General features: G+C 43.5%; 1 protein-coding gene across 1 annotated transcript; it reads left to right on the top strand.

Moving 5' to 3' along the window:
• The first annotated feature begins 1850 nt into the window (after window positions 1-1850).
• Window positions 1851-10450, top strand: LOC147633386 (putative copper-transporting ATPase HMA5). The gene is made up of 7 exons (XM_086806448.1): window positions 1851-1992; window positions 2589-2890; window positions 7247-8644; window positions 8754-9008; window positions 9112-9234; window positions 9316-9798; window positions 9879-10450. The coding sequence occupies exons 2-7, from the start codon at window positions 2594-2596 to the stop codon at window positions 10281-10283; spliced, it is 2961 nt and encodes a 986-aa protein (XP_086662574.1). The 5' UTR covers window positions 1851-1992; window positions 2589-2593; the 3' UTR covers window positions 10284-10450.
• Window positions 10451-24991: the final 14541 nt, after the last annotated feature.

A 24991-nucleotide genomic window follows, 5' to 3' on the forward strand; every position in this document is an offset into this window, starting at 1 on the left:
ATAGGTTAATGTCTTTTAAGGCTTTATAGTGCCTCTTAACATTTACTTGTGTGACTTTGATTTCTAACTCCACCTCATTTCCAAGTACCCTTCATCACTTATTTTCTATCGTTATTAATTTGAAACGACCTTGTACTTGTAACAATGGTTGTGTACATTCTTGAAATTTTTAGTCATAATTTAGTTATAAGTGGTTGTGTACATTGTGAATAAGTTAATTAGCTAAATCTACACCTTTCACAACCAGATATTTAGTTAATTAGCCTTATGCTCCCAATCAATGGTTGTGTACATTGTGAACTCGAGTGTTAAGTTAGTTAGCATCTATGAGACGACTAAATGCACATTCACTAAAAACATATCTTTTTCATTAGTTTGGTCCCTTGGCCTTTGCTACAAGGGCATAAAGTAGTTTTTGAGAAAGTAATGAACCTCTACTTCTAATGTACGTTGGAATGATTATGTAATCTTATAAGAGATTTTTACTCCTTACTTTATTTTATTGCTTTAGCAATTTAAGATGATAGATAACATGGGGGAAGTTTGCTATTATGTTTTATAAACCTTTTCAAGGTAGGAGTGGGCTTAGTGGTTTGAGTTGATTCACAAATAGAGACAAGTAAGTGGGGAATGAATGACCTTGGGCATGATGTCATGATCCAAAAGGAATAATGTTTTTTAGGCGTGTGGATGAACATTACAATATAAAAAAGTGTTTAGGAGAGAATCATTCTGTGTATAAACAAAGATTTGAGGGGACCATGTGTCCTCTACCCACCACTGAATTTTGGCCCATGCATTCTCGATTGTTGATCTCAAAGTTTGAATATCCTTTCCTTGCCAATAATCTCAAATAACTTTAGAGTCATTTTGTAGTAGAAAGCTACACTTGACAACTTTGTAAGAGACGTAATCTTGCTTAAAGATTCCAGAAACGTGTTTTGAACCCACTTTAAATATGGTGTGATTAATTGGTCTCACATCACGCTCAACTACGACTCTTTGAACTTACTCAGAAACTCATATATTTTTGCACTAGGCATTCAAATACACAGATTTAATAATGACAAGGTTATTAAATGATCTTCTTGAAAGATTCAAGAAAATGTGTTTTTGAACCCACTTAAGCAGGTTTTAGCACAAATAGTGATTAATTGCCCTCATAGTACATACCAACTAAGGATAATTCTTTGAACTTCATTTATAGGCAACCTATGTACTTTTTGCAATAGGCACTAAAATACAAACATTATTGACAAGGTGGTTAAATTATTGCTCCGAGGGCTTAAGTCTTTTTTTAAAATCCGGAAGCCCCTTTCAGGGGATGCAATGCAAGCATTGCACCACTCATGCACACCACGAATGTGGTGGTATAAACCCGGGTCCATTTGTTTGGGTAGGGTAGAATGGGCCGGGCTAAAGCCAGGTGACAACTTAAGTCTTCTTTTGAAAAAAGGAAGACAAGAGAGCAAAAGTAAAAGAAAAAAAGGGAAAAAAAGGAAATAGCTTTGTTTAGGGGCACATAAAATTGTGTTGGGAAAAACTATATTCATGTTTTCATGCATAAATATTTAATTGTTAATTTGCATACAATAAAAAATTTGGTGAATTCAAAAAAGACTTGTCAAATTTGGCATTACTCTTTCTTTTTTTAAACATTTTTTTAAAAGATAGTTTATGAGAGATAATTATATTATTCACATAAAAATTTGACCTTTAAGCACACATTGACTTTAATTGAAATTTTGTGAATTTTCTAATTTCGATGGTTTTGAAATTTCTAACTATTCACCGGCTGACTTAAACCGCCTTTCAAAATACAAAGTATTCCCGGGAAAATCCAACTTTTTTTTTTTTTTGGTTGCCCCTCATTATTATTGTCGTCCCTGTCGCTTCCACTTCCGCTTGTTGGTTTTTGGGAGTTCTCTAACAGATCGATTTCTTGCAAAACCTCACCATTCGACATCGCTCAGGCTCGGAAATCTCACAGAGGTAAGTGCTTTCATAACCGTTGGAAACATCAGAAAGCCTAACAGCTTAATTTCGCAGAGGTCGCTAAATTTCAGAATTCCTTGTAAATCACCCTGTAATCCTGCATCGGAGCATCAGAAACCCTACAACTGATTCAAAAACCATCGAATTGAGCTAAGAATCCCCAAAATTGAGCGGGACCAACTTCAAGACCTGTATTAGACCTTGAATTAACCCTAGCTTCTTGTTTTAGGAAATCAGAAACCTTAAAATCACACAGATAAGAAACCCTATGTCGCTTGTTCTAGGACAACAGAAACTCCTAATTACGGATCTGACAGAATTTAGAGACCCTAAATGCTTAATGCTTGTGCTACAGAGGCAAGAAACCCTGATGGCTTCTGTAAGAGTAGTCACAAGCCCTTTACGACTGAACAAATGTAGCACTGATTGTACTACCTTCTGACTAAGGCTTTATGCAGTTGGAAATTAGTGCGTGGAGAGAGAGAAAGGGGGGAGGCAAGAACCCCCGCCCTCCCCCCAGCCTCTCTCATATTTTTGTTCATTTAAGGCTGTATTTTTGTCATATTGAAATAAAACTTGTTATGTCTTTTCAGGTCAGATGGCTGGCCATATGATTGATATGGCAATCCAGAAGGTTAAGTTCAAGAGGGATTCTCCCAGTAGATTAGCACTTCTTCCAGCTCCGCATTATCCGTCAATGCCTCGATACCCACCATCCAATAGTATCGATGCTGCAGAAGTACGCGAGTTGAATCTGGAAGTTCTTGGGATGCAATGTGCAGCATGTGCTGGCTCCATAGAAAAAGCTGTGAAGCGTTTGCCAGGCATTGAAGATGCAACTGTGGCCGTCCTCCAAAACAGAGCTCAAGTCATTTATCATCCCGCTTTCGTTGATGTATGTGCATCCAAGTTCATTTTTGATGGATGAGATAACCATGAATCTGTTATTGTCTTTGCATCAAGATTGACTGTGTTAAAGCATATTGATTGCCAGTATTACTGTATGATTCCATTTACAACATTGTCTTCTGCAGTCATCTTCATAATAAAAGGAGCTATTTAGAAATCTGACATTAAAAGTGGTCCTTAAGAGTTAACACAGGTCAAACACGTACTATGGTGATGTCTAAAATAAAAATATGTTCATGTGTTCACACCGTGACTCTAAGCTTCATGGCCATAGCATAGAACCATTTGTATGTCTACATCATAGAAGCACACATGTGGAACATGGTGAACATGCATAGTGGCACTAGAACCAGAAGCTGGGTGGAAGTGATAAGAATTCCTTCCAAGTTCTGAAAGTGCTTCCACAACCATCTGACTGCATGGGAACTATGTAAGCTTCATTTACAATGGGAGTTTCATTTGCTTGACTGCTATGGATTTACTGATCACTTGTATAGGGGATTAATGCTCCCCCCCTTGTCCATGATCTTGTTCTTGATTCATGGTTTTACTTGCACTGGGAAGCATGGATGGACTATGCCTTTTTTCATTCCAACCCATGTTTCCTGCCATGGTTTAAAACACAGGTTGCTGGCATAAACTGCAACTGTGATCAAACCTTTATGAAATTCCTTACATAAGATGTAAGGTGTGAGTCATAACACAATCAGTTCATCCAGCATGCTTAGATGAGAAAAACTAGTTGATGCTCAAAGAGAGATCATATTCTTTTGAATGTGAATGACATGGCGTTGCCGGGTCGAATATCTACTGAACAATGGATTGCCTTTGACTTTTTTTTTTGGGGGCTTTGGGGTTTGATGTTGCATTTCACAATGTAATAACCCATGGATGTTCATTTGATGCCATCAAAGCATGCAAAAACACATGTAATTTTCCGCTATTCAGTTACATGAATGGGCAGTTCTATGAAGACTTGCTATCTTAAACCTTGCCTTGTTGTCTAGGTAGAAATAAATACTGTGGGGAAAGACTCACTCTATAGACACAGGTGGAGGCCTCAGTGGGAATTCTCAGCTTAATACAAAGGCCTTTTGTGGTGCTTATAGTTGCAGCAGCAGACCATGGTGTTGCCATGCATTCTCCTTCTTCCTCTTGTACTAGGGTGTCATGTGCATCCGATGCTGTGGACATACTACAACAACTCAAGTGCATGGTCCTAAGGCTGGCCACCAGGCATTTTGTGAGCCCTTGTCCAAGAACGAGTTGCGTGTGTATCGCCAAGGGGTAATTGGGGTAAATGTTGTGCCTGCCCCACACATGTCAGTGTCGTGCCCATCCCGCACACCCATGTAACCCTCGTGTATGGTGTAATAACGACTTGTCGTCCCGGCCACTTATTAGACCACCACTGGTCGGCGGGCACCCATCAGGTCATTAGGCAAACATGTCATCCGTGCCAACCTTTATTTTAAGTTCTAGCAACACCATCTAGCTTTTGGGGACTTGGATAGTGGTCTTTGTAAGACTTTGGGCAGCTCATTGGCCACCCAAATTGGGGGCAATGGGTCCACAGCCTTGGGCATAAGGCCGAATGGCCAGGCATCCATGACAAAGGTCAACAGAGGGCAAAATCCAGCCCACACATTAGGCCAGCCTGCTCCTCATGCAGTCAGTCCCTTCCCCCACACACATATACACTAGACCAAAATCAACATAGCTATTCAGACCTTAGCACAAAGAGAGAAGTAAGAGGGAGGCCTCCTACAGTAATGAGAGAGAGAAGAAGAAGAAGAAGAAGAAGAAGAAGGAGGAGGAGGAGGAGGATCCACACAAAAGCATAAACATGGATACCCTCCCCCTTTGCTCCTCTCTACATGCATGCCACATATTGCAATTACCATTTATGATAGATTACACTAAATTACATTCTTGACAAGCTTGAAGCAATGAAGGCAAGTGGAAAAAACTGAAGAAACGTGAAGGCAAGTTGATTTAATTGAAGGTTTCTTTCAAAGGTTGAAGAATTACATGGTTTTTATGTGCATTGGGTAATGACCAAAGGACAAAAAGGAAGTGGAAAACCATTTGTGGTTTCATAGATCTACTCAAATTCCCAAAACCACTTTCTTTATGCCTAATCCTCTTCAAAATCGGGCGTTATAGATGCATTTGGCTAGGCTTGGAGATTGCTGAACCATTCTTACATCACCCAAAGCTTGATTTTCATCTTCTTTTACTAATCAAGGACTGACGGTGGCTGCAAATAAGCTTCCCTCAACCACAATTGTCGTTTTTTTTTGCTTCAAACCATGGTTTTAGGCTTAAAAAATACAAGCTTATAAGCTTTGAAGTTCAAAAAAGGGTTACAAATCACTATAAAAGCCTTGTATGTAGAGTTTGGTGCAAGATCTGAATGTTGTAAATTTTTGCCAACTCTCCAAGGGTTTTAAATCAGTCCTAGTATTTTTTACATTTTTTTGGGAGATATTTTTCAGTAATATTTTGATCCCAAAATAGCGCTTGTTGGCCATTTCTAAGCCTAAAAAAAGGATAAAGAATTATTTAAAAAACCCCAAAAAAGTTCTTGAATTTAGGTTTTTAAAACAGTTTGGCAAATTTCTTAGCCACTTACAACTGTTGGACCAAGTTTCTTCAATCCACATCAATGGATTTGGACCTTGCTTTTAATCAAGCCACCATTTGTACACACTAGAAAATTTAATTTATCAATGACATATTCTTCACAAATCATTTGAACGTGCAAATAGGAACATGTGGGGAGTTCATGTTGTATTAGCTTAACCAAAGGATATATTTCTTGATTGACCATAAGGTACATGTGGACACCTCCTTATGCCTTATGTGTACATCCTCACTGCTGCCACCTCCCTTACCTACTTGCAAACCCCCACCTCCTTGCAGATGGGGCCCTTGCCTCGTTCCTATATACATATTTAATAAAATCATATCGACATAGCTTTTTTTGCTGACCCTATCACAAACTCGAACATACACACACAAGCAACAGGAGGTCGACAGCAGTTCCATCTCTTCTTAGGAGCAAAAACACAGGTGTACCAGTCTGTGTGGAGCAAAATGTAGCACATATTCATGGTCCAGCAGAGGTGACTTTAGGCGAGCCCTGACATCCGCATCTTGCACATCGTTCTGGTTGGTGATTAGGATTTTCACAGGCCTACAGGTCAGTCCATTACTTCATACAGCAATAAAGCAAATACAATGTGGGTTGGGTCCAGGGTGGTTGTGAAGAAATGGGTTGTGAACTGCGTGCAAGAATCAGAGATGGAGGTTGTGGAACTGATGCACATCCTTTATAGAGTGCCTGGGGGCTGGCTGACTGCATCAGGAGCAGGCGTATCTGATGCGTGGGTCTGGTTGTGGGTGTGTTTTTCCCTTTGTTGACCTTTCTCATGGGTGCATGGTCATGGGGCCTTGTGCCCAAGGCTGCGGGCACCCAAAGTGCCCATGCGGTGGCCAATGGGCTGCCCAAAAGACCATAATTCAAGTCCCCAAGAGCTAGATGGTGTTTAGTGCGGATGTCGTAGTATCTAGTCCATACTATGCATAATGGAGTTGATAGTTATATAGTCTTGTGGGTTGACTACCATGAGTATATAGCATGCGCGTTTCTAAAAGGTGAATTTGGGCATGTTCTTGGATTCATCTAGGTATATAATTCAGCCGTATTAGCGGACATGCAGATTTCACATTGTGAAGTTTTCGTCCGAGTTGTGGCCAGTTGATATTGTGCTTATTCTTTCTATCTTTAGTGGTGCATTTGCCCGATCAACTACTTATTTGCTGTACTAATTCTTTCTATTTGCTACTTCCCTTAGTGCTAGGCTTCATTATGGCTGAGTTTGCCCTGCATCTCCGAAGGTTTGACAGAAACTCAGTACGAAGGGCTTTGTGTGAATATATGCTCTTATGTGTGTGTGTGGAGTACGTGTGTGAGAGCATATCTTGATAGAGAGTTCTACACCCACTATTGGGCACTGATGATGTTAGTGGGGATGTAGTATCTAGTCCATACTATGCATAATGGAGTTGATAGTTATATAGTCTTGTGGGTTGACTACCATGAGTATATAGCATACACGTTCCCAAAAGGTGAATTTTTCTCTTGGATTGGTACTGGTTTTATTGAGTTGGTTTTGAAAGCCTTCACATGCAACTTCAGCCTTGTATGTTTCTTATAGGCTTCTTATGCAAACTCTTGAAACTGAAAATCAAATCAAACCGGTTTTTTTCCTTCTATTTTGGGATTTGAATGTCATTTATATTAACGTTGAATCTGTTTTGTCATGTACCTTTCCAGGAGTTTAAAATTTGTGAAGCCATTAAAGATGCAGGCTTTGAAGCACAAATCATACAAGGCTACTGCGGTCAAGAAACAAAAACCATATGTCGTTTGCGTATCAAGGGCATGACTTGTACATCCTGTTCAAGTTCCATAGAATCTAATTTGAAAAAGGTGTCTGGTGTGAAGAAAGCAGACATAAGTTTAGCAACAGAGGAGGCGGTTATCCAATATGATCCCAAAGTAATCAGTTACAAGCAGATTATGGAATTGATTGATGACATGGGTTATATGGCTGATCTTATAAGTGCAGGAGAAGAGAGAGATAAAGTGACTCTGAAGGTAGAGGGTGCCCATTCTGTTGAAGGCATGAAATTCATCAAAATTTCTCTTGAAGCTTTACCAGGGGTAAAATCAGTAGAAATGGATGTAGAGGGTGAGAAGGTGATAGTGGCTTACGATCCAGATCAAACAGGCCCAAGATGTTTCATAGAAGTTATTGAATCTACAGGATCTTCCCCCAATGATTACAAAGCAAGCCTTTTCATGCAACCGGGCTCTGGAGGACCAGATAGAAGTGAAGAGATTACACGATACAAAAGATCTTTTCTTTGGAGCTGCATCTTTACTGTCCCTGTTTTTCTTCTCTCCATGGTCTTCATGTATATTCCAGTTCTCAAAGGAGGGTTGGATGCAAAGGTTGTGAACATGCTAACAATCGGTCAGCTTTTGCGCTGGCTTTTAGCTACGCCTGTTCAATTTGTCTTTGGAAGGCAGTTCTATGTGGGTGCTTTCAAGTCCCTGCGTCACGGTTCTGCCAATATGGATGTATTGGTGGCTCTTGGCACAAATGCTGCTTACTTCTACTCAGTCTATACCGTCTTACGGGCTGCAACATCTGCAAGTTTTACAGGAAACGACTTTTTTGAGACCAGTGCCATGCTCATCTCTTTCATCCTTCTTGGCAAGTTTTTAGAGGTTTTGGCCAAGGGGAAAACTTCAGAGGCCATTGCCAAGCTGATGGAGCTTGCTCCTGATACTGCCACACTGCTTCATATAGACGGGGACGGAACTGTCATGTCTGAAAGTGAGATTAGCACACAGCTAATTCAACGTAATGATATCATAAAGGTTGTGCCAGGATCCAAAGTACCAACAGATGGCTTAGTCATCTGGGGACAAAGCAATGTCAATGAAAGTATGATCACAGGTGAAGCCCGGCCTGTGCCAAAAAACCAGGGTGATAGGGTGATTGGTGGAACGATGAACCAGAGCGGTGTTCTACATGTCAAGGCCACACATGTTGGGTCTGAAACAGCGTTATCTCAGATTGTACGACTAGTAGAAGCTGCACAAATGGCAAAAGCACCAGTTCAGAAACTGGCTGATATCATCTCTCGATATTTTGTGCCCTTTGTAAGCTTTCAACCCCATCACTGCTTCATATGAAAGCTTTCTGAGAGAGAGAGAGAGAGAGAGAGAGAGAGAGAGAGAGAGAGAGTTTAATTTTTATGCTGTTTTGAAGGTGGTTGTGATTGCAGCTACCACTTGGTTAGGGTGGTTTGCTGCAGGTAAAGCAAGGTCTTACCCGAGGTCATGGATTCCTTCATCCATGGACGAATTTGAGCTTGCCCTTCAGTTTGGAATTTCTGTATTGGTCATTGCATGTCCTTGTGCTCTGGGATTAGCCACTCCTACTGCAGTAATGGTGGCAACTGGAAAAGGAGCATCACAAGGTGTTTTGATCAAGGGGGGGCATGCATTGGAAAGCGCTCACAAGGTTTTTGCTTGTGATCTCACACGTTTCATGAACTTTGTTTTGTTCAGCAGACATTTGTTGCAATGGTTGACATGTAGTTTGGTTTGAATGTGGGGAGTCACAGGTACAGTGTATGATATTTGATAAAACAGGAACACTTACTGTTGGAAAACCAGTAGTAGTTAATACAAAGCTGTTCAAGAACACAGCACTTCAACCCTTTTATGACATGGTTGCTGCCGCGGAGGTCAGTCGCATGTGTGCAAATTTTTCTTTGATGATTTAACAGAAGTGTGGCGTTATGTTTACTAAGTATGGCTACTTGCAGGCTAACAGCGAGCATCCTCTTGCAAAGGCAATTGTTGACTATGCAATGTCGTTGAGACAGGAAACCTCAAATTTGAGTTGGCTACCCGAGATAGATAATTTCAGGGCCATTGCGGGTCAAGGAGTGTCTGCTGAAATCCAAGGGAAGAAAGTGTTAGTGGGCAATTCACAGCTGATGGCTGGATCAGGCCTTGATGTCCCGGAAGTAGCTGCTGAGTACTTGCAAGATATGGAGAAGCAAGCTCGAACAGGCATTTTGGTGGCTATTGAGAACGAAATAGTTGGGGCTATAGCCATATCAGATCCTGTAAAGGCTGAAGCTCCTGCCGTAATATCAATTTTGAAGTCTATGGGTGTGCAAAGCATAATGGTAACTGGAGACAACTGGGGTACTGCATATGCAATAGCAAGGGAAGTTGGCATTGAGAAGGTTTTTGCAGAGACTCAACCTCAAGGGAAAGCGGAAAAAGTGAAGGAGCTACAGGTACTTGGCTTGGTTTGTTTGTATGCCAATGGCTTCACTCTAAAAGGGCAGCGTATTGACACTCTTCTTTGGTTTTGCAGTCAACAGGGAAGACAATTGCAATGGTAGGTGATGGTATCAACGACTCACCTGCTCTTGTAGCTGCTGATGTGGGTATGGCAATTGGTGCTGGGACAGACATAGCCATTGAGGCGGCTGATATTGTCCTGATGAAAAACAATCTGGAGGATGTTGTCACTGCTGTACACTTGTCAAGGAAGACATTTAACCGTATACGGCTAAATTACATCTGGGCTCTTGGCTACAATATACTAGGGATTCCTATAGCTGCTGGAGTGCTTTTTCCTTTCACAGGATTTCGTCTTCCACCTTGGGTTGCTGGAGCGGCAATGGCTGCTTCTTCCGTCAGTGTTGTCTGCTCCTCCCTCCTTCTTAAGTATTACAAAAAGCCTCGTGAGTTGCGAGCAGCCACAGCCACAAACTGAACTAGCAACTTGAGTAAGCTGAGAAGGATGTATGCTCTTACATACCGAGATGTAGCCGTAGCTATGCCATGGGCTATATGCTATATGCTGCTGCATCTTGTGTCAAATTGATCAAGCAAGGTGAGTTAATAAACAAGCCCAAAAGGCTGAAGTCAGTGGGTTGCTAATGTGCTCTGGTCTCTCACTCACTGTTGCATAATAGGGTGGTGTACTTCACTTTCTAGATCTTTCCATTGTCATGTAAATAGTAAGATCATTTTTTTTTTGCTTGTGTTTCTCAAATATGTTTTGTTGGCTGAAAGCACTCCTAGAAGTTTAAGAAAAGAAGAAATCCATCTAAACAGAATGTCCGCTTGTAAGCTGATAGGACTACAACCTTCTACGGAGGTAAAATGTACAAAGTATAAAAAAGGAGGAGAGGGTGTTGGAAGGTTGGCGATTTCGAGCGTGTGATCTATGGCTAGAAGGTGCCTTGGATTATCCCATAAGTGGAAGCATGGGAAGTTGAAGAGCCATATATAGGCTAGAGTGGCACCTTGTCATAGTTATCTCCTCCGGCCGGTGTTTTGGGAGGCAGCTCATCGGGAGATGGGAGACCGGTGGAGGGATGCTGCAGTGCCCGTTGGGGGTGTTCGTGGAGCTCGATGGTGATGCGTCTCCTACGTTCGTTAGTCTTCTGCTGCACATTTTGACATGGTATCAGAGCCCGGGCGTGTGTGGTCCTGGGCGGCTCAGGCGTGTGTGGTCCTGGGCGACCCCCTCGCGCCTCGGTGGCTTGCGGAGCTCGAATTGAGGGAGGGTGTTGGAAGGTTGGTGATTTCGAGCGTGTGATCTATGGCTAGAAGGTGCCTTGGATTATCCCATTAAGTGGAAGCATGGGAAGTTGAAGAGCCATATATAGGCTAGAGTGGCACCTTGTCATAGTTATCTCCTCCGGCCGGTGTTTTGGGAGGCAGCTCACCCGGAGATGGGAGCCCGGTGGAGGGATGCTGCAGTGCCCGTTGGGGGTGTTCGTGGAGCTCGATGGTGATGCGTCTCCTATGTGCGTTAGTCTTCCGCTGCGCATTCTGACAGAGGGGAGGGGGAAAGAGCCACACTAGGGGCCTGTATTGCCAAGTGACGTTGCTGTCCCCTTAAGTGAGGAAGGGACCTGGCCCCCTAGTTTTCAAGTGCGAAAGAAGGCTATTTGGTGCTGTTGCATGCTCTTTGAATCATGTGTAAGGCATTCCAATTTCCCCTGGAGGATGTGAATAAGGTCTGTCTAGATAGAGTACGGTCCTAGTGGTGGGGTGACTTGGCCATCTATGGCCTCACTGCACCACGCTTGCCAGCTTGTGATGCTCTAATGATCTCACACCATTGGTGAGTGTGCTGGGGGGTCTAGGATGCCATTGTGATGGCGTGGTGACTTGAAAGTGACTGTGAGGCCTTTGTTGGATTATATATCTCCAAAGGGTCTACATCACCTTTTTTCATGCTTTTATTGACCATTTATGAGGCCCTGCATTGGCATATCTTAGCAGAGATTATTCAGCATCTTCCTACCATTTTTTGGGTATTTTTAGGCATTTTTGTAGCATTTTATGCTACTGTCTTGTTGTCGGCCTGCTGGCCGACCAGCATCCTGGGGGAATATATAAGGGCTGACTCCCTCTCCCCAATTTATCTCATTCTTTTGCATTCAGTTGAGGTCATTAGCAGCTGCTTCTGCTTCTTACCATTGTACAGCACCTCGGGCTTCCCTCGTGCTCAGTTTTCAGCAATAAACATCAGTTTCTAGTATTTACAGGTCTTGTACCTGGGCCTATATCTGTGTTTTCTATTCGCTTCACTTTCTTTCATGGTATCGGAGAAAACGCTGACCTGTGAGCAGAAGAGAGATGCGTTTTCTGTTTTGGAGGAGAGGCTTCGATAGTTTGCTGCGTTTTTTGCAGATTTCCGCGTAGAAGGTGCTGCGTTTTCTTCCGGGAGCAGAGGCTTCCTCAAGATTGCTGCGTTTTCTTCATCTAACACTTGGGACTGTTGTATTTCTGAATTTTCAACAAAGATTGCTGATTTGATTTTTCTGATTGCTGAAGCCCTCTTCTAGGTGCTAAGGACAAGGATCTACATCTTGGAGAGATCTTCTTCCTCTCCTTTCAGTTTCCCACCCTCCCTCCCTTTCTTCTTTCTGTGCACAACCTGAGTGGAGGGCTTGCTGATTTTTTTTTCAGCCCCTTTCTTCAAAGAAGGTTTCTTGTCATAGGACATGGCTTCACGAGGTTTCTCTACTGCTGCTCCTCCTGTTGATTCTCCAGCACCATCACAGCCTGGATCCCTTGCTCCCGCCGCTCCATAGGTGGTTCCTATTCCCAATTTTTCCTCTTTGAGTTTCTCTCATCTAGGTCTTGCTCCCATCCCTACCCACATACCATCGTACAATCCTCCCCAAGTCAGTGACTCCATGAAGCTTACATCAACCAACTATCATACTTGGTCTTTCTACACTCGGTTGTTGTTGGAAGGAGCCGGTGTGTGGATGGCCATCTCCACACCTCACTTGGTGAACCTTGCTTTGAGAAGCATATTGGATGCTCGGGCTCGTCTTATCATCATTCATTGCATGGCTCCATCCATCCAGGCACAATTTGTCTCTTCCCGAAGTAATGCTCATCAGATGTGGACAGAGATCCAGAGGAGGTATGGGAGAGTTTCGACAGTGAAGATTGCCAACTTGGAGTCAGATCTAGAGAAGCTTACCATCATTGAGTCAGATAACTTGATTGAGAAGATTGGAGAGTTGTTTGCTTCCTTTGATTCTTTTAGGGATAATATTTATTTCCGTGATCCTCTCCCCGCTTTTGAGGAAGTCATGCTTCCTTTGATTCTTTTAGGGATAATATTTATTTTCGTGATCCTCTCCCCGCTTTTGAGGAAGTCATTGAGTTATCTCCACGACAAGTGCATGCTTCGAGGAAAAGGCAACTCGGAGTTTACTTTTGTTGCCTCTGACAAGGGCAAAGGCAAAGGTGGAAAAGGGAACTTCAACAACAACAAGAACAACAAAAACAAAGGCAAAGGCAAGGGTAAACAAGATTCTAAGGAATCCAAGGACAAGCAATGAATGTGATTACTGTGGCATGTCAGGTCATACCGAGGCTTGTTGCTTTGCTTGTCTCGTGATGATTCTCGAGTAGCCAAAACCAAGTATAAAGCCCAGGATGCTTCTAAAGCATCTGACAAGGACAAAACCAAAGATAAAGGCAAAGTTTCAGAGGAGGGATCTGCCAAAGTTGCATACATGGCAGTCATAGATTCATCCACTTCTTCACAAGATTCATTCCTCGTGATCACAGATATGACTTCTCCTGAAGAGGTTAGTGACACCTGAAGCGGTGGAATGGGTTGGTGATAGTGGTGCTTCTGCCCACATGACCAATCAGGCCCATATACTGTTGCCAATGGAGTCCATGATGGGGGTCTCTACAAGATCACCAAATTTTTTTCCCAGATCCCTCACATTGATTCCCATATTCATGAGCTTTTCTCCCCCTTGATGGCTTTCGTTTCTGAGGCAGATACTTCTCTGTGGCATTCTCGCTTTGGTCATGTACCCATTGCTGCCTTACAAAAGTTCCATTTTCAGCAGGTTGTCAGCGGACTACCTTAGTTCAAGTCTCTCTCACACATTTGCTCATCCTGCATGATGGGCAAGCATCATCGAGATGCATTTGGAACGAAAGAACCGGACCATCAAAGAGATGGCTCGTGCTTTGTTGCATCATGCATGTCTCCCTCTTGCTTTTTGGGGGAAGTTGTGGCTACCTCAATTTATCTCATTAATCGCTCTCTCACAAAAGTGGTTGAGGGGATGACTCCGGAGGAGGCTTTTACAAGCCACAAGCCGTCTGTTTCTCATCTTCGTGTTTTCGGTTGTGTTGCTTATGTGCATGTCCCAGATAAGAAAAGGACCACACTCGCCCCGAAGTCAAAGAGGATGATCTTCGCAGGCTACAGTATGAGATCCAAAGGGTATTGCTTTTTGGATCCGGAGGTTGATGACATCATCATTTCCCGTGATGCTCGGTTTGATGAGAGCTTGTTTGGCATTGATTCTTCTCCACCTGATGTATCTTCCGATTTTCTGGATGATCCATTCTTGGTAGATGGTAGTGATCTTTTACCTCTTCCACGTTCAGCTCCTCCTCCTCCCCCTGTTGCAACTCCAGTGCTAGCTGCTCCTTTACAGTCACCCGTTCCCGTTGCATCAGCTTCTAGCTTCTGCAGCTCCCAATCCCTCTATGAGTCCTGCTTTGACTCCGAGATTACCCTCACCAGTGCTTACCTCATCACCACTTCCAGCAACATTGGATGAGTCCTCTACTGCAGAGGGATCTTCTTCTTCACGCTTTGGGAGGAAGGCTAGCCTACTTCGATGGGTTCAGCAACTCTTTAGAGATTCTGGTCTCACTGATGCACAACTCCATAACCAAATCTCTACCACCACCCCTGGACCTCGCCATTCATCTCGGGCTTCCACATCTCATCACACAGTGAATTATGCTCTCATGAGTTCTCTCCAGGAGATTGATAAGCCTGAGAGTCCAGAGGAGGCTCTTTCAGAGCCGCAGTGGCGGCAAGGCATGGAAGCAGAGATGGCCTCTATTGAGAGGAATAACACTTGGTCTTTGGTACCATGGCCTTTACATCGTCGTGTTATTGGTGTGAAATGGATTTTCAAAGTCAAGTTTCATGTAGATGGTACTTTGGACAAGTACAAAGCTCGCCTTGTTGCACGAGGATATGCTCAGAAGGCAGGTGAAGACTTTGATGAGACATTTGCTCCTACAGCCAAGTGTACCACCATCAGGATTGTTTTGGCTCTAGCTGCACACTTCAGATGGCCCGTGTTCCAGATGGATGTCAAATCCGCTTTTTTGAATGGAGATTTAGAGGAGGAAGTTTATGTTGAGTAGCCTCCTGGTTTTGTGATTCAGGGATAGGACACCCATATGTATCTTTTGCAGAAGGCTCTTTATGGTCTCAAACAGGCACCCCGTGCCTGGTATCAGAAGTTTGATGCCTTCTTGTTATCTCTTGGCTATGAGAGGGCATATGCTGATAGCAATCTCTATGTGCTTCTTTTTGATGGAGATATCTGGGTCATTGTTTTGTATGTTGATGACCTCATTCTTTCTGGCTCAGATATAGGGTTGGTCACTCAGGTTCAGTCCAAGCTTTCAGAGACATTTGAGATGATTGATCTTGGCCTTATACATTATTTTCTTGGGCTGGAGATTTGGCAGAAAGATGACTGTATCTTCATTTCTTAGCAGAAGTATGTGAAGAAGTTGCTCTTACTTTATGGGTTGTCAGACTGTACACCTCTCTCTTGTCCCATGGATCCCAATGCCAAGTTATCCAAGGAGGATGATACACCCTTGGTGGATTCAAGAGAGTACCGGCAGATTATTGGCTCATTACTTTACCTTGCCAACTGTCGAGACATCTCCTATTCCATGAGTGTCCTCAGCCAGTTCTCATCAGTCGCTCGAAGGTCTCATTGGCAGGCAGCTTTGAGAGTTCTTCGTTATCTTCGAGGTACTTCCGATTATGGCATCACCTACTCTAGTGGTGCTGATTTGGTTGGCTTCACAGATTCTGATTAGGCAGGCTGCATTGATACTCAGAGGTCTACATCTGGATATTGCTTCATGCTTGGTACTGGATTGGTTTCTTGGAAGTCTCAAAAGTAGAGGACTGTTTCTGCTTCTTCCATCGAGGCTAAGTATAAATCTTACCTTCTCTCCTCCACCGAGGCACTTTGGATTCATAGATTCTGGAGCATTTGTGCTGTGCCGACACTTCCCCGGTTACTATCTTCTCGGATTCTCAGAGTGCTATTGCTCTAGCACAGAATCCTGTGATACGGGGACGATCCAAGCATATTGAAGTGCATTATCATTTTGTACGTGGCTGGATCGAGTTGAGACTTCTTCGACTGGCCTTTTGTTCTACCAAGGACAATGTGGCTGATCTCTTCACCAAACCACTTTCGAGAGCTACTATGGAGGTGTTACTTCAGCGTGCTGGTATTGGACTGTCCCTCTGGCGCTGAAGAGGAGGTGTTAGATTATATCTTAGCAGAGATTATTCAGCATCTTCCTACCATTTTTTGGGTATTTTTAGGCATTTTTGTAGCATTTTATGCTACTGTCTTGTTGTCGGCCTGCTGGCCGACCAGCATCCTGGGGGAATATATAAGGGCTGACTCCCTCTCCCCATTTTATCTCATTCTTTTGCATTCAGTTGAGGTCATTAGCAGCTGCTTTTGCTTCTTACCATTGTACAGCACCTACGGGCTCCCCTTGTGCTCAGTTTTCAGTAATAAACATTAGTTTCCAGTATTTTTACAGGTCTTGTACCTGGGCCTACATTTCTGTTTTCTATTTGCTTCACTTTCTTTCAGCCTTGGCCATCCTCGTACACGAGTGCCAGGCCCATCTCTGTAGTCCTCATGATGGTCCCCCATGTGATAACTTAAGTCGTCGTAACATGGGTGATTGCGGAAGCGTGTTTATGAATTGATTGATTGTGATTAGTGTCTAATCACAAACGTAAACCCATGCACCAACTGCTTTTTCTTCAATAGCATGGCTACTGGACTTGCTGTCTCCAATGATATCTCCACCACTGCCTCCTTGGGAACTGGAACTAGCCCCTCTACCTCTTGATGCTCAGCTAGCATAGTAGACACCATTGTGGAATTGCTTATCTCATCCTCAATTTATTTGTGAAAAGTTTGAAAGTCACTCGATCACTTCTCTGGGCTCATCCTCCAGAATCTGCTCCTTACTTGGGAACTTTGTCACCGATACCACTTCCTCTCTTGCTTGTTGGCAAGGTGCCAAGTCGCTCTCCAACTCCTCACCCCTCTCTATCCTATATGGTTCTACTATGCTCTTGTAGAGATTGATGTTGGTGGACTATGTTTTCTCCCAAGAAACCAAAGAGCTCTCGTTATCTGCCGAAACTCCATGTTCTATACACGTGTACTTGCAGATGTACGTGAAGAAAAACAAACACCCCTTTGTGGTCAAGGACTAGGCAAAGGTTTCATCCTTTGTAGCCAATTGGCTCGGGGAGGTTATATAAAATGCTACCCTATCTGCCTCCTCCGTCCACAAACTAGCCGGCCTGTAGCACCCCCTTGGAATTGCCCTTTGCGCGTTTTGTTGTTGGGGATGGCCGCCTACTGTGTGGTGTCCTGTAGCCTGAATAGGATAGGGCTGCTTTTTTACTGAATCTGGCTGCCTACTGTTTCCTATCCTGTGAATAGGGCTGTGTTTTTGCTGACACTGGCCGCCTTTATGCTCTCCTAGATCTGGCCTTTTAAATGCCCACGATTGGACCCCCCTAATGTGCCTTCTTCCACTCCTGTCTGGCACAGGCCACCTTGCTTGCTTGCTCAATCGGTCCTCTACTTAGTGTGTTTGGCTCTCTTTCTTGCCCTTTGGCTGAGCGCCCCTTGCACAAACAACAAAAGCTTTTTGGTACAGAATTTGCAACATGCAGCCTTGATGAAAGAACACAAACCTGACTGAGTTTCTTCATGGTGGATCTCCACGCCCTTGTGAGAGAAAAAAAATTGTAGTCTTTCGTCCATCAAAACTTGGCACTCTATTACCAATGTAACATGGGTGCTTGCGGAAGCGTGTTTATGAATTGATTGATTGCGATTAGTGCCTAATTGCAGAATTAACACCTGCACAAACTGCTTTGGCTTCATGCTCAATACACAATAGAGAGAGATGACCTAATCCAATAACTCTTGTCCACATTGACTTGCTCATTGGGCGCTTGGACAATTACAATGATCTGGCACAATAGCCCTTACAAATACATGAATCTAGCCCCGTACTTGACCTTTGAGCTGGCCAATGAGGTGCAAGATCTGCCACCAAACCTGTTGCACCTTTGGGCAATTGTAAAGGCAATGTCTGAGAGTCTCCCATGGACTGCCATGCTGGCCAGCACAGGAGGCAGAGCGATTGGTGATTGCGAGCGAGGTGCCGACCAATTAAAGGAAGACCAAGGAAGTCTCTAATCTTTGTTAGCCAAAAACTGTCTCAGAGTGACTGGTGATTGCGAGCGAGCAAGACTCTTGTGTGAGACCAATTAAAGGAAGACCAAGGAAGTCTCTAATCTTTGTTAACCAAAAACTGTCTCAGAGCCTCTTCCAATAAATGGAGAGAAAAGGGGGAAATCCTGTATGCCATCCATGCGTTTGGATCTGCTTCCCCAATGGGGTGGTGTACTCGAGAAGGGGGTGCTTTGCGGCGCGGCGGGGATCCCATTGAAGTTTGGCAAGGGGGCGATTCTCCCAAAGCCATATGCGTCATCAGAGGTGGTTTGCGACTTTGATATGCCATGTGATTATGAAACCTGACGATCTGCACCTGTCATTTGGGGACATGGCAATCCTCCTTGGGAAGGGTCCTTGTGCGCTGCTGTGATACACCTTACATGTAGGTACACATGGCTGACCTGTTGGCGCAGCCCATGGTTAGGAGTGATGAAGTGGAAGGTCGTGAATAGGCTGACAACGTTTTATGTTGGGTACACGCATGATGGAAAATCACCAAAATGATATGCATTTCTTTAAAATTTGGCGAGAAACACCGGTTTATATACCACCGGACTCCAGTTACAAGGACGCGCACCACCATAGAGAGCGCGGATCGAACCCGCACCACCGGCTGGGACATCGTCCACTTTAACCACTCCACCACAGCCGTGTTCGCAAAATGATATGCATTTCTCAGTGTTGGACTTCAAAGAGCACTTACTAGCTTACGAGGGATTACGTTAAATATCGGGGTGCCTGCATACGTGGCAACCTGGGGCCCGGTCACCCGGTCAATGGCCGGTGAGACAGGCCCATTTGTAGGCATATGTCCATAACATGTTATGGACATGTGTGTGTATCACGAGTGCGTGTGCGGCGTAGTGCATAGGAGCTTTGCCTCCCTTGGCAGGGACCTGGTTTTGAATCCCAGTAAATGCACGAACATATGGACGTGTGTCCATAACTCCTTTGCACCATTGTCTAGATCGAGCTGGTCACCGGCTAGGTGATCGGTCATGCTGGGGGCCACGTATGTAGGCACCCCGAAATTTAACATGAGCCGCTTACGAGTATTCAACAGGTCATACGGTTGTAGTTGATGTTTTCCTCAGCCATGTCTCCCATACTTTTAGGAATTCAATTGTAGACTATTTCTTGTACATAATACATACCAATAGTTTTAGGACTCTTGTGTGCCCTTGTGTGTTGATTCCGTTGCACTTTAGTCTCGAAACCTAGCACATAGATACAAGTGTTCTACAGTTAGCATTAGAGCCTAGTGAACTTGCAAATTTTTGTTTTCTGGCACCTGTGTGGGTAGAGCCCCTAGATTCCAAGAGTGCACAAGGCTGGGTTTGGGAAAAGTCATTATTTGGGTTCTTTTTGGTGTATTGGTGCCCCCCATATCCCACCAACCCTTCCTCAGTGCGAAGGGTTGCAACGCTCGCCATCATTCTTTATCTTTGGTCTTGGGCTACCTGTTATGGATTCAGTAGCACTTATGGAGGTACTTTCTTGTATGCATGAAGTATGATGGCCATATCATACTCTTGGTTTAATGCCTAGATCCTCAATATCCATGAGCTACAATTCACCCCTTGTACATATTAGGGAGGTTGCTGCTGCTCAAAGTTGTTCCTCCCCCCATACACTCCATTGACTCATACATGTCCAATGCATAGCTGTATGTGCAAACATTTGACCCTTCCACATCTAGACAATACTAAGAGGGAAACAAACGATGAGAGCCCCCTCACAACGGTGCCTCCCTACACATTTCTTGAAAGTTCTAGACACTCCTCATAGGCCCATGGATCTTAAATTATTTGCCTAGACTTGTTGCAAACATGCATCCCTCCCTTGAACAAACCACAAAGTTAGCACCCCAAGCACCTAGAGTTCCGGACTTGGAGTCCACTAAGGCTTGTGCCTCTTAGCATGGGCATGACGATTCCGAGGACGAAGTGGTGAAACTTTCTTGAGGAGACGTTTTCACTCCTTTGGATGTAGGTAAGGATGCACTAGGCGAGTTTCGCTCGTAGCCCGTGCGTAGTGCACAGGAGAGTATTGTTCGCATCACCAACGGTCTCCTTTTTGGTTCTTCGAATAGTTCTCGCTCGCTGGGGGACTACGGATTTGTTGATTACTTCTTCCATGCCTCATGAGAGGAACGAACTCAGTTATTGAAGCCTCCCAAGTTAAATGGGGGAAAATCTTCTTGTGAGCTTTTTTCATGAGCTTTTTTGGCAAAAAAAATTAAAACTGCAAGCTTTTTCTGAGCCCTTCTTAAACCACACATAATACTAACAAAAAATTTGAATGAATGATACCTTTTTCTCCAATTAGTCATCTTAAACTATAAACTATCAACAATTTGAATGAACAATACGAAAACATACAGTTTAAATTCTTGCCAAAAGTTTCCAAATGAACATGTCCATACAAAAAGTTTTTCAAAGACATTACAAAAGTTTCCATCCATAAATGTTTATGTATTCATTCTAGGACGGCGAAGTATCGGGCCTACTTGTGTTCTAGAAAGAGTTGGCGTGGATAAACATATCCTCATTCCTATTTAAGCCTAAAACACAGAGGAAGATGAAATATGTGTTTGCAAGCTAGGTAAGGTTTTCTAGAAAGCTCCCTCTTTTGGAAATCAGGACAAGTGCACATGGGCTCAGTTTTGATGTGCACATCATAGATTTGGACACTCTCACTTGCCAATTGAAACACACAATGATGTCTAGAATCAATTGTTCTTTCCTTGACCAAAATTGCATGCATAGTCTCTGCACTTTCTATTCTCTTCTTGGGCTCCTTTGATATTCCATGCCTCCATTTAGTCGATCTTCCGGACATTGTTGATGTTGATTGTGGTGTATTTTCCTTAAAATTGTGATCTGTTCTCAGTTAATGAAGGCCCATGAACTGTGAGTGCATGTAGCTTATAACCACCTTTTAATAATTTACTTATCTCAGAAGATGTGATATTTGTCCCCACCTCCACCTTAATGGATTTAGGAAAATCAGGCTAGTATATAATGTTTGGATCTAGGTGCCAACAATGTGTATTTTCATTCGGGCAAAACCACATCATTTATGGCTTTGGACCACTTGACCCAGTATGTCGCCTTTCAGAGAAGAAACAAGGAGCCACCACCCCCCTTGAAGAATGTGGAATATTGCGATTACACTTATTTTTTTTATCTATCCACCCTAAGCACTTCACCTTTGAGTTTATTGGAGTTCTTCTTATAGCCCACATAGAACGATTCATTGCAAATTCTTCAACTGAATAAAATGGGTCCCCATCCTCGACTATCGGCGATTTTTCTATGTGTGACCTTTGCCGATGCTCAGATGAAGGTGGAAATTTTGCTCTCCCCTGTCCTTGAGTTGTGTTTGCATTGCTTGGAGCTCCAGCTTCAAACCTGATTTTGTGTGGTCTGCCATGCTGCTTACGCTCCAGGTTCAAACCTGATTTTGCGTGGTCTGCCATGCTACTTACGTTCCCTTGTCTCCATCACATACCCTGGCCTGTGAGAGTTATTCTCGACATAAGTTCTTGGTACTTGTCTTCTTTTCCTTTGCACTGTCTCCTTATCACTATGTAAAGTCCCAGGCTCTTCAAACATTGGTGTTCCTGCCACAGCTTTATGCACCACACGTGCTACTTGTGGTGGTGTGGGTGTGTGTCTACATTGAGACCTCTCTACCAAATCTTCTAGGCTAGGTCCATCTCCAACATGCCTACCTACCATGTATGCATGCTGCTTCGCACTCTATAGTAGCAAGAATCATATAATGTAATCTTTGTCTTGTACCCCTCTCTAGACAACCAACTTCCATGCATTTGCCACAAGAATCATACAATGTAATCTTTGTCTTGTACCCCTCTCTAGACAACCAACTTCCATGCATGCTCTCCGCAAGGTTTGTTCTTGGTGTATGTGGCTCTTCCATAGGACTCTTCATTAATTGGGTCAAAAACAACACAATGGAAAATTTCCCAAATGTGAGTCAATACATTTTCATATTGGGAGAAAGTAGATTACTGTTGCCATTAGATTACCCCAGTGTGCTATGCGTACTTCCCACCAACTCAACCATATGTCCATCGAAGGAATTCCTCCCTTATGGACATGGCCATTACGTCACCATTTTTGTATAGCCTTGCTTTGGGTTGTAGCTTCTTGCTTTTTGCTGCACAATCTCCATTTTTCACACATGTCAAGATGTTCTTTTCGTGAACTCTCTAGCACGAACTTTCTTGTGTGCCTATGCAAGCTTTGCTCCCAGTGAAATAGCCAAGTACATTCACGATGCGCTATAATCTTATCAGGACCTCCATTGAACATAGTCCGCACTGCAAACTATTTTGCTCCTGGCTCATCTCCCATGAAACCATGGAAATCTGCCGGTGGGTACTCGCATTGCTTCGTTGTTGCATTCAACATCTCCCAAAATAGAACCTGGCTTTGAGTGTCTTCCTCCTTCATTTCACACATACGTCATGAGTTCATGTACACTGAAGAGAAGGATAATGATTTCATATAATGATTTTATAGATGTAAATGGTCATAACCTAGAGGTCATTGTCATACCTTGGATCATATACGTGACGCCATTGTGTTCCAACTGATGACTCAATGTGATGACACAAATCTCCAATGCCTCCTCGCCTCATGCGATTCACAAGATCCACTCTTGATGCGGGACCCTTTGTCGACATTTTGAATACAAAGCACTTCTCATCGGGTAGGCCTTGCTCGGGAAATCTACTGTCATGAAAGAAATAGTACATTGATCTCCTTTTAAGCATTAGGAGGCTATCATAGCCCTCTTCAATAGGCATCCTTGCTTTTTTTTCTTGTGCGACAATTCGACGAAACCTATGTATGCACAATATTAAACTCAAGTAGTATTCATGAAAACTATTGCCTTAGAAAGAGTCTATTTATCACAAATGTGAACTTACAATTATGCTCCCACCTCTCAACGGGATAGAGTGGCTCAACTTAACACTATTGACAATCCATTCTATTGTGGCCTCGTCTTCAGAAAACCATCATGCATTTAAGGAGAGCCGAGATGAGCAAAGTGAGGCTACTGAGCAAGCAATAAGATGGTGGAAAATAAGAGCACTATAGAAACAATGCCATTAGAGGTTATTGAGCCAAAAAAAAGTTATTAGAGGTTATTGAGCCAAAAAAAGTTATGTAAGGTGATTGTGAAAGAGAGGTCGTGGCCATATTTACCATGTGCATTTATTACATGTAAAAGTTTTGCAAGGTGGCTGTGATAGAGAGGTAGTGGGTGGCCATATTCACACAATCATCCCATGAGGTCGTGGCCATATTCACATAATCATTACATGAGGTTATGGCAATTTGTCTACTAAAGCTGATAGCTCCTATTAAATGCAAGCCGCCCTTAATATTTGATATCATTATCATTATTATTGATAATTCCTATTAAAGATCTTAGAACTAATATATATTACTAATATTACCATTATATTAATATATTAGCAATATTACTAATAGTAATATTAATATTACTAATGTTACTATATTAATATATACCCTAATATTTTCGTTTTTATCCTTTACTTTCTCTTCATCCTCTACTTTCTCATCCTCAAATCAGGAATCCGCATCTCCATCGTTGCTCTTCCTCGCACTCTTTCTCGAGCCAAGTACACTCGCATCACTTTCACTGCTCTTGTGTGCCTCTACGTTTGCGCAGATCAACAGCGAATACAAGGTACAGAGCTTCTACTCTCTGCGTTTTTTCCATGACTTTGCTTTAGAAAGAAGGAGAGGAGGAGAAGGATCCCCCGACATGGACAACATAGAGGCTGCCCGGATGATGGAAGCAGCAACAGGCAGGCCGTGTGAGCTTGTAAGCCCCCTTTGAAGGAAAAAAAGGGGGGGAGACCACGGGGGGCTTAACCCAGACCACGGGGGGCTGGGGAGCTCCCCCTTTTTTTCCTTCACGAGGCCGCCTTGATTAGCTGGTTTTCGCTGTGCTTATCGCCTTCTGCACGCCTTGATTAGCTGGATTTCGCTTTACTTACCGCCTTTGCTTCACGTCTCTTTTGCTAGCCTTGTAAGAAGCTTCTCACACATTAGCCGTCTTTTTCTCTTGCTTATGCTTCTATGTTGAAGCGCTGCTCGTGTGCGCCTCTATGTTTGAGGCAAACTGGCGCAACATTGTTGCCGATTTCATTCTCTTCAAACAACTATTTTGCGATGCTGCATTGCTTGTAGTTGCAATGCCAATGTTGGGCTTTAACAATGTAGAGGTTGCTGCCTTGACTTGGATGGCGAGCGTTGGCCTCGTGAGGGAAAAAAATGGGGGGGTCCCGGGGGCTCCCCTTTTTTCCCTTCACGAGGCCAACGGGGCTGGTCTGCGAGTAGGTGTTTCCGGCGAGTCCAGGGGGATGGTTGTATCTCCTCATGCTGTCTACCGTTACAGAAGCTTGAAAGCAAACGAGGAGGATACCTTGTAGGCTCGGATGAGACCGGCAGTGCACACACCTTGTGGTGATGGCTAGTGATGAAGAGCAATTTTCTTGCCCTCTGAAATTGCGATCCCT

This window comes from Cibotium barometz, chromosome 12 (genome assembly GCF_041138505.1).
Source record: "Cibotium barometz isolate CiBa-2024 chromosome 12, ASM4113850v1, whole genome shotgun sequence".
NCBI lineage: Eukaryota > Viridiplantae > Streptophyta > Polypodiopsida > Cyatheales > Cibotiaceae > Cibotium > Cibotium barometz.

What these genes read in the sequence shown, in the direction of transcription:
- LOC147633386 (XM_086806448.1), top strand. Translation starts at nt 2,594, where the DNA reads ATGGCTGGCCATATGATTGATATGGCAATCCAGAAGGTTAAGTTCAAG. An exon ending in CTCGATATTTTGTGCCCTTT is followed by an intron (nt 8,645 to 8,753) that starts GTAAGCTTTCAA and finishes GCTGTTTTGAAG; the next exon opens with GTGGTTGTGATTGCAGCTAC. An exon ending in CATTGGAAAGCGCTCACAAG is followed by an intron (nt 9,009 to 9,111) that starts GTTTTTGCTTGT and finishes GGGGAGTCACAG; the next exon opens with GTACAGTGTATGATATTTGA.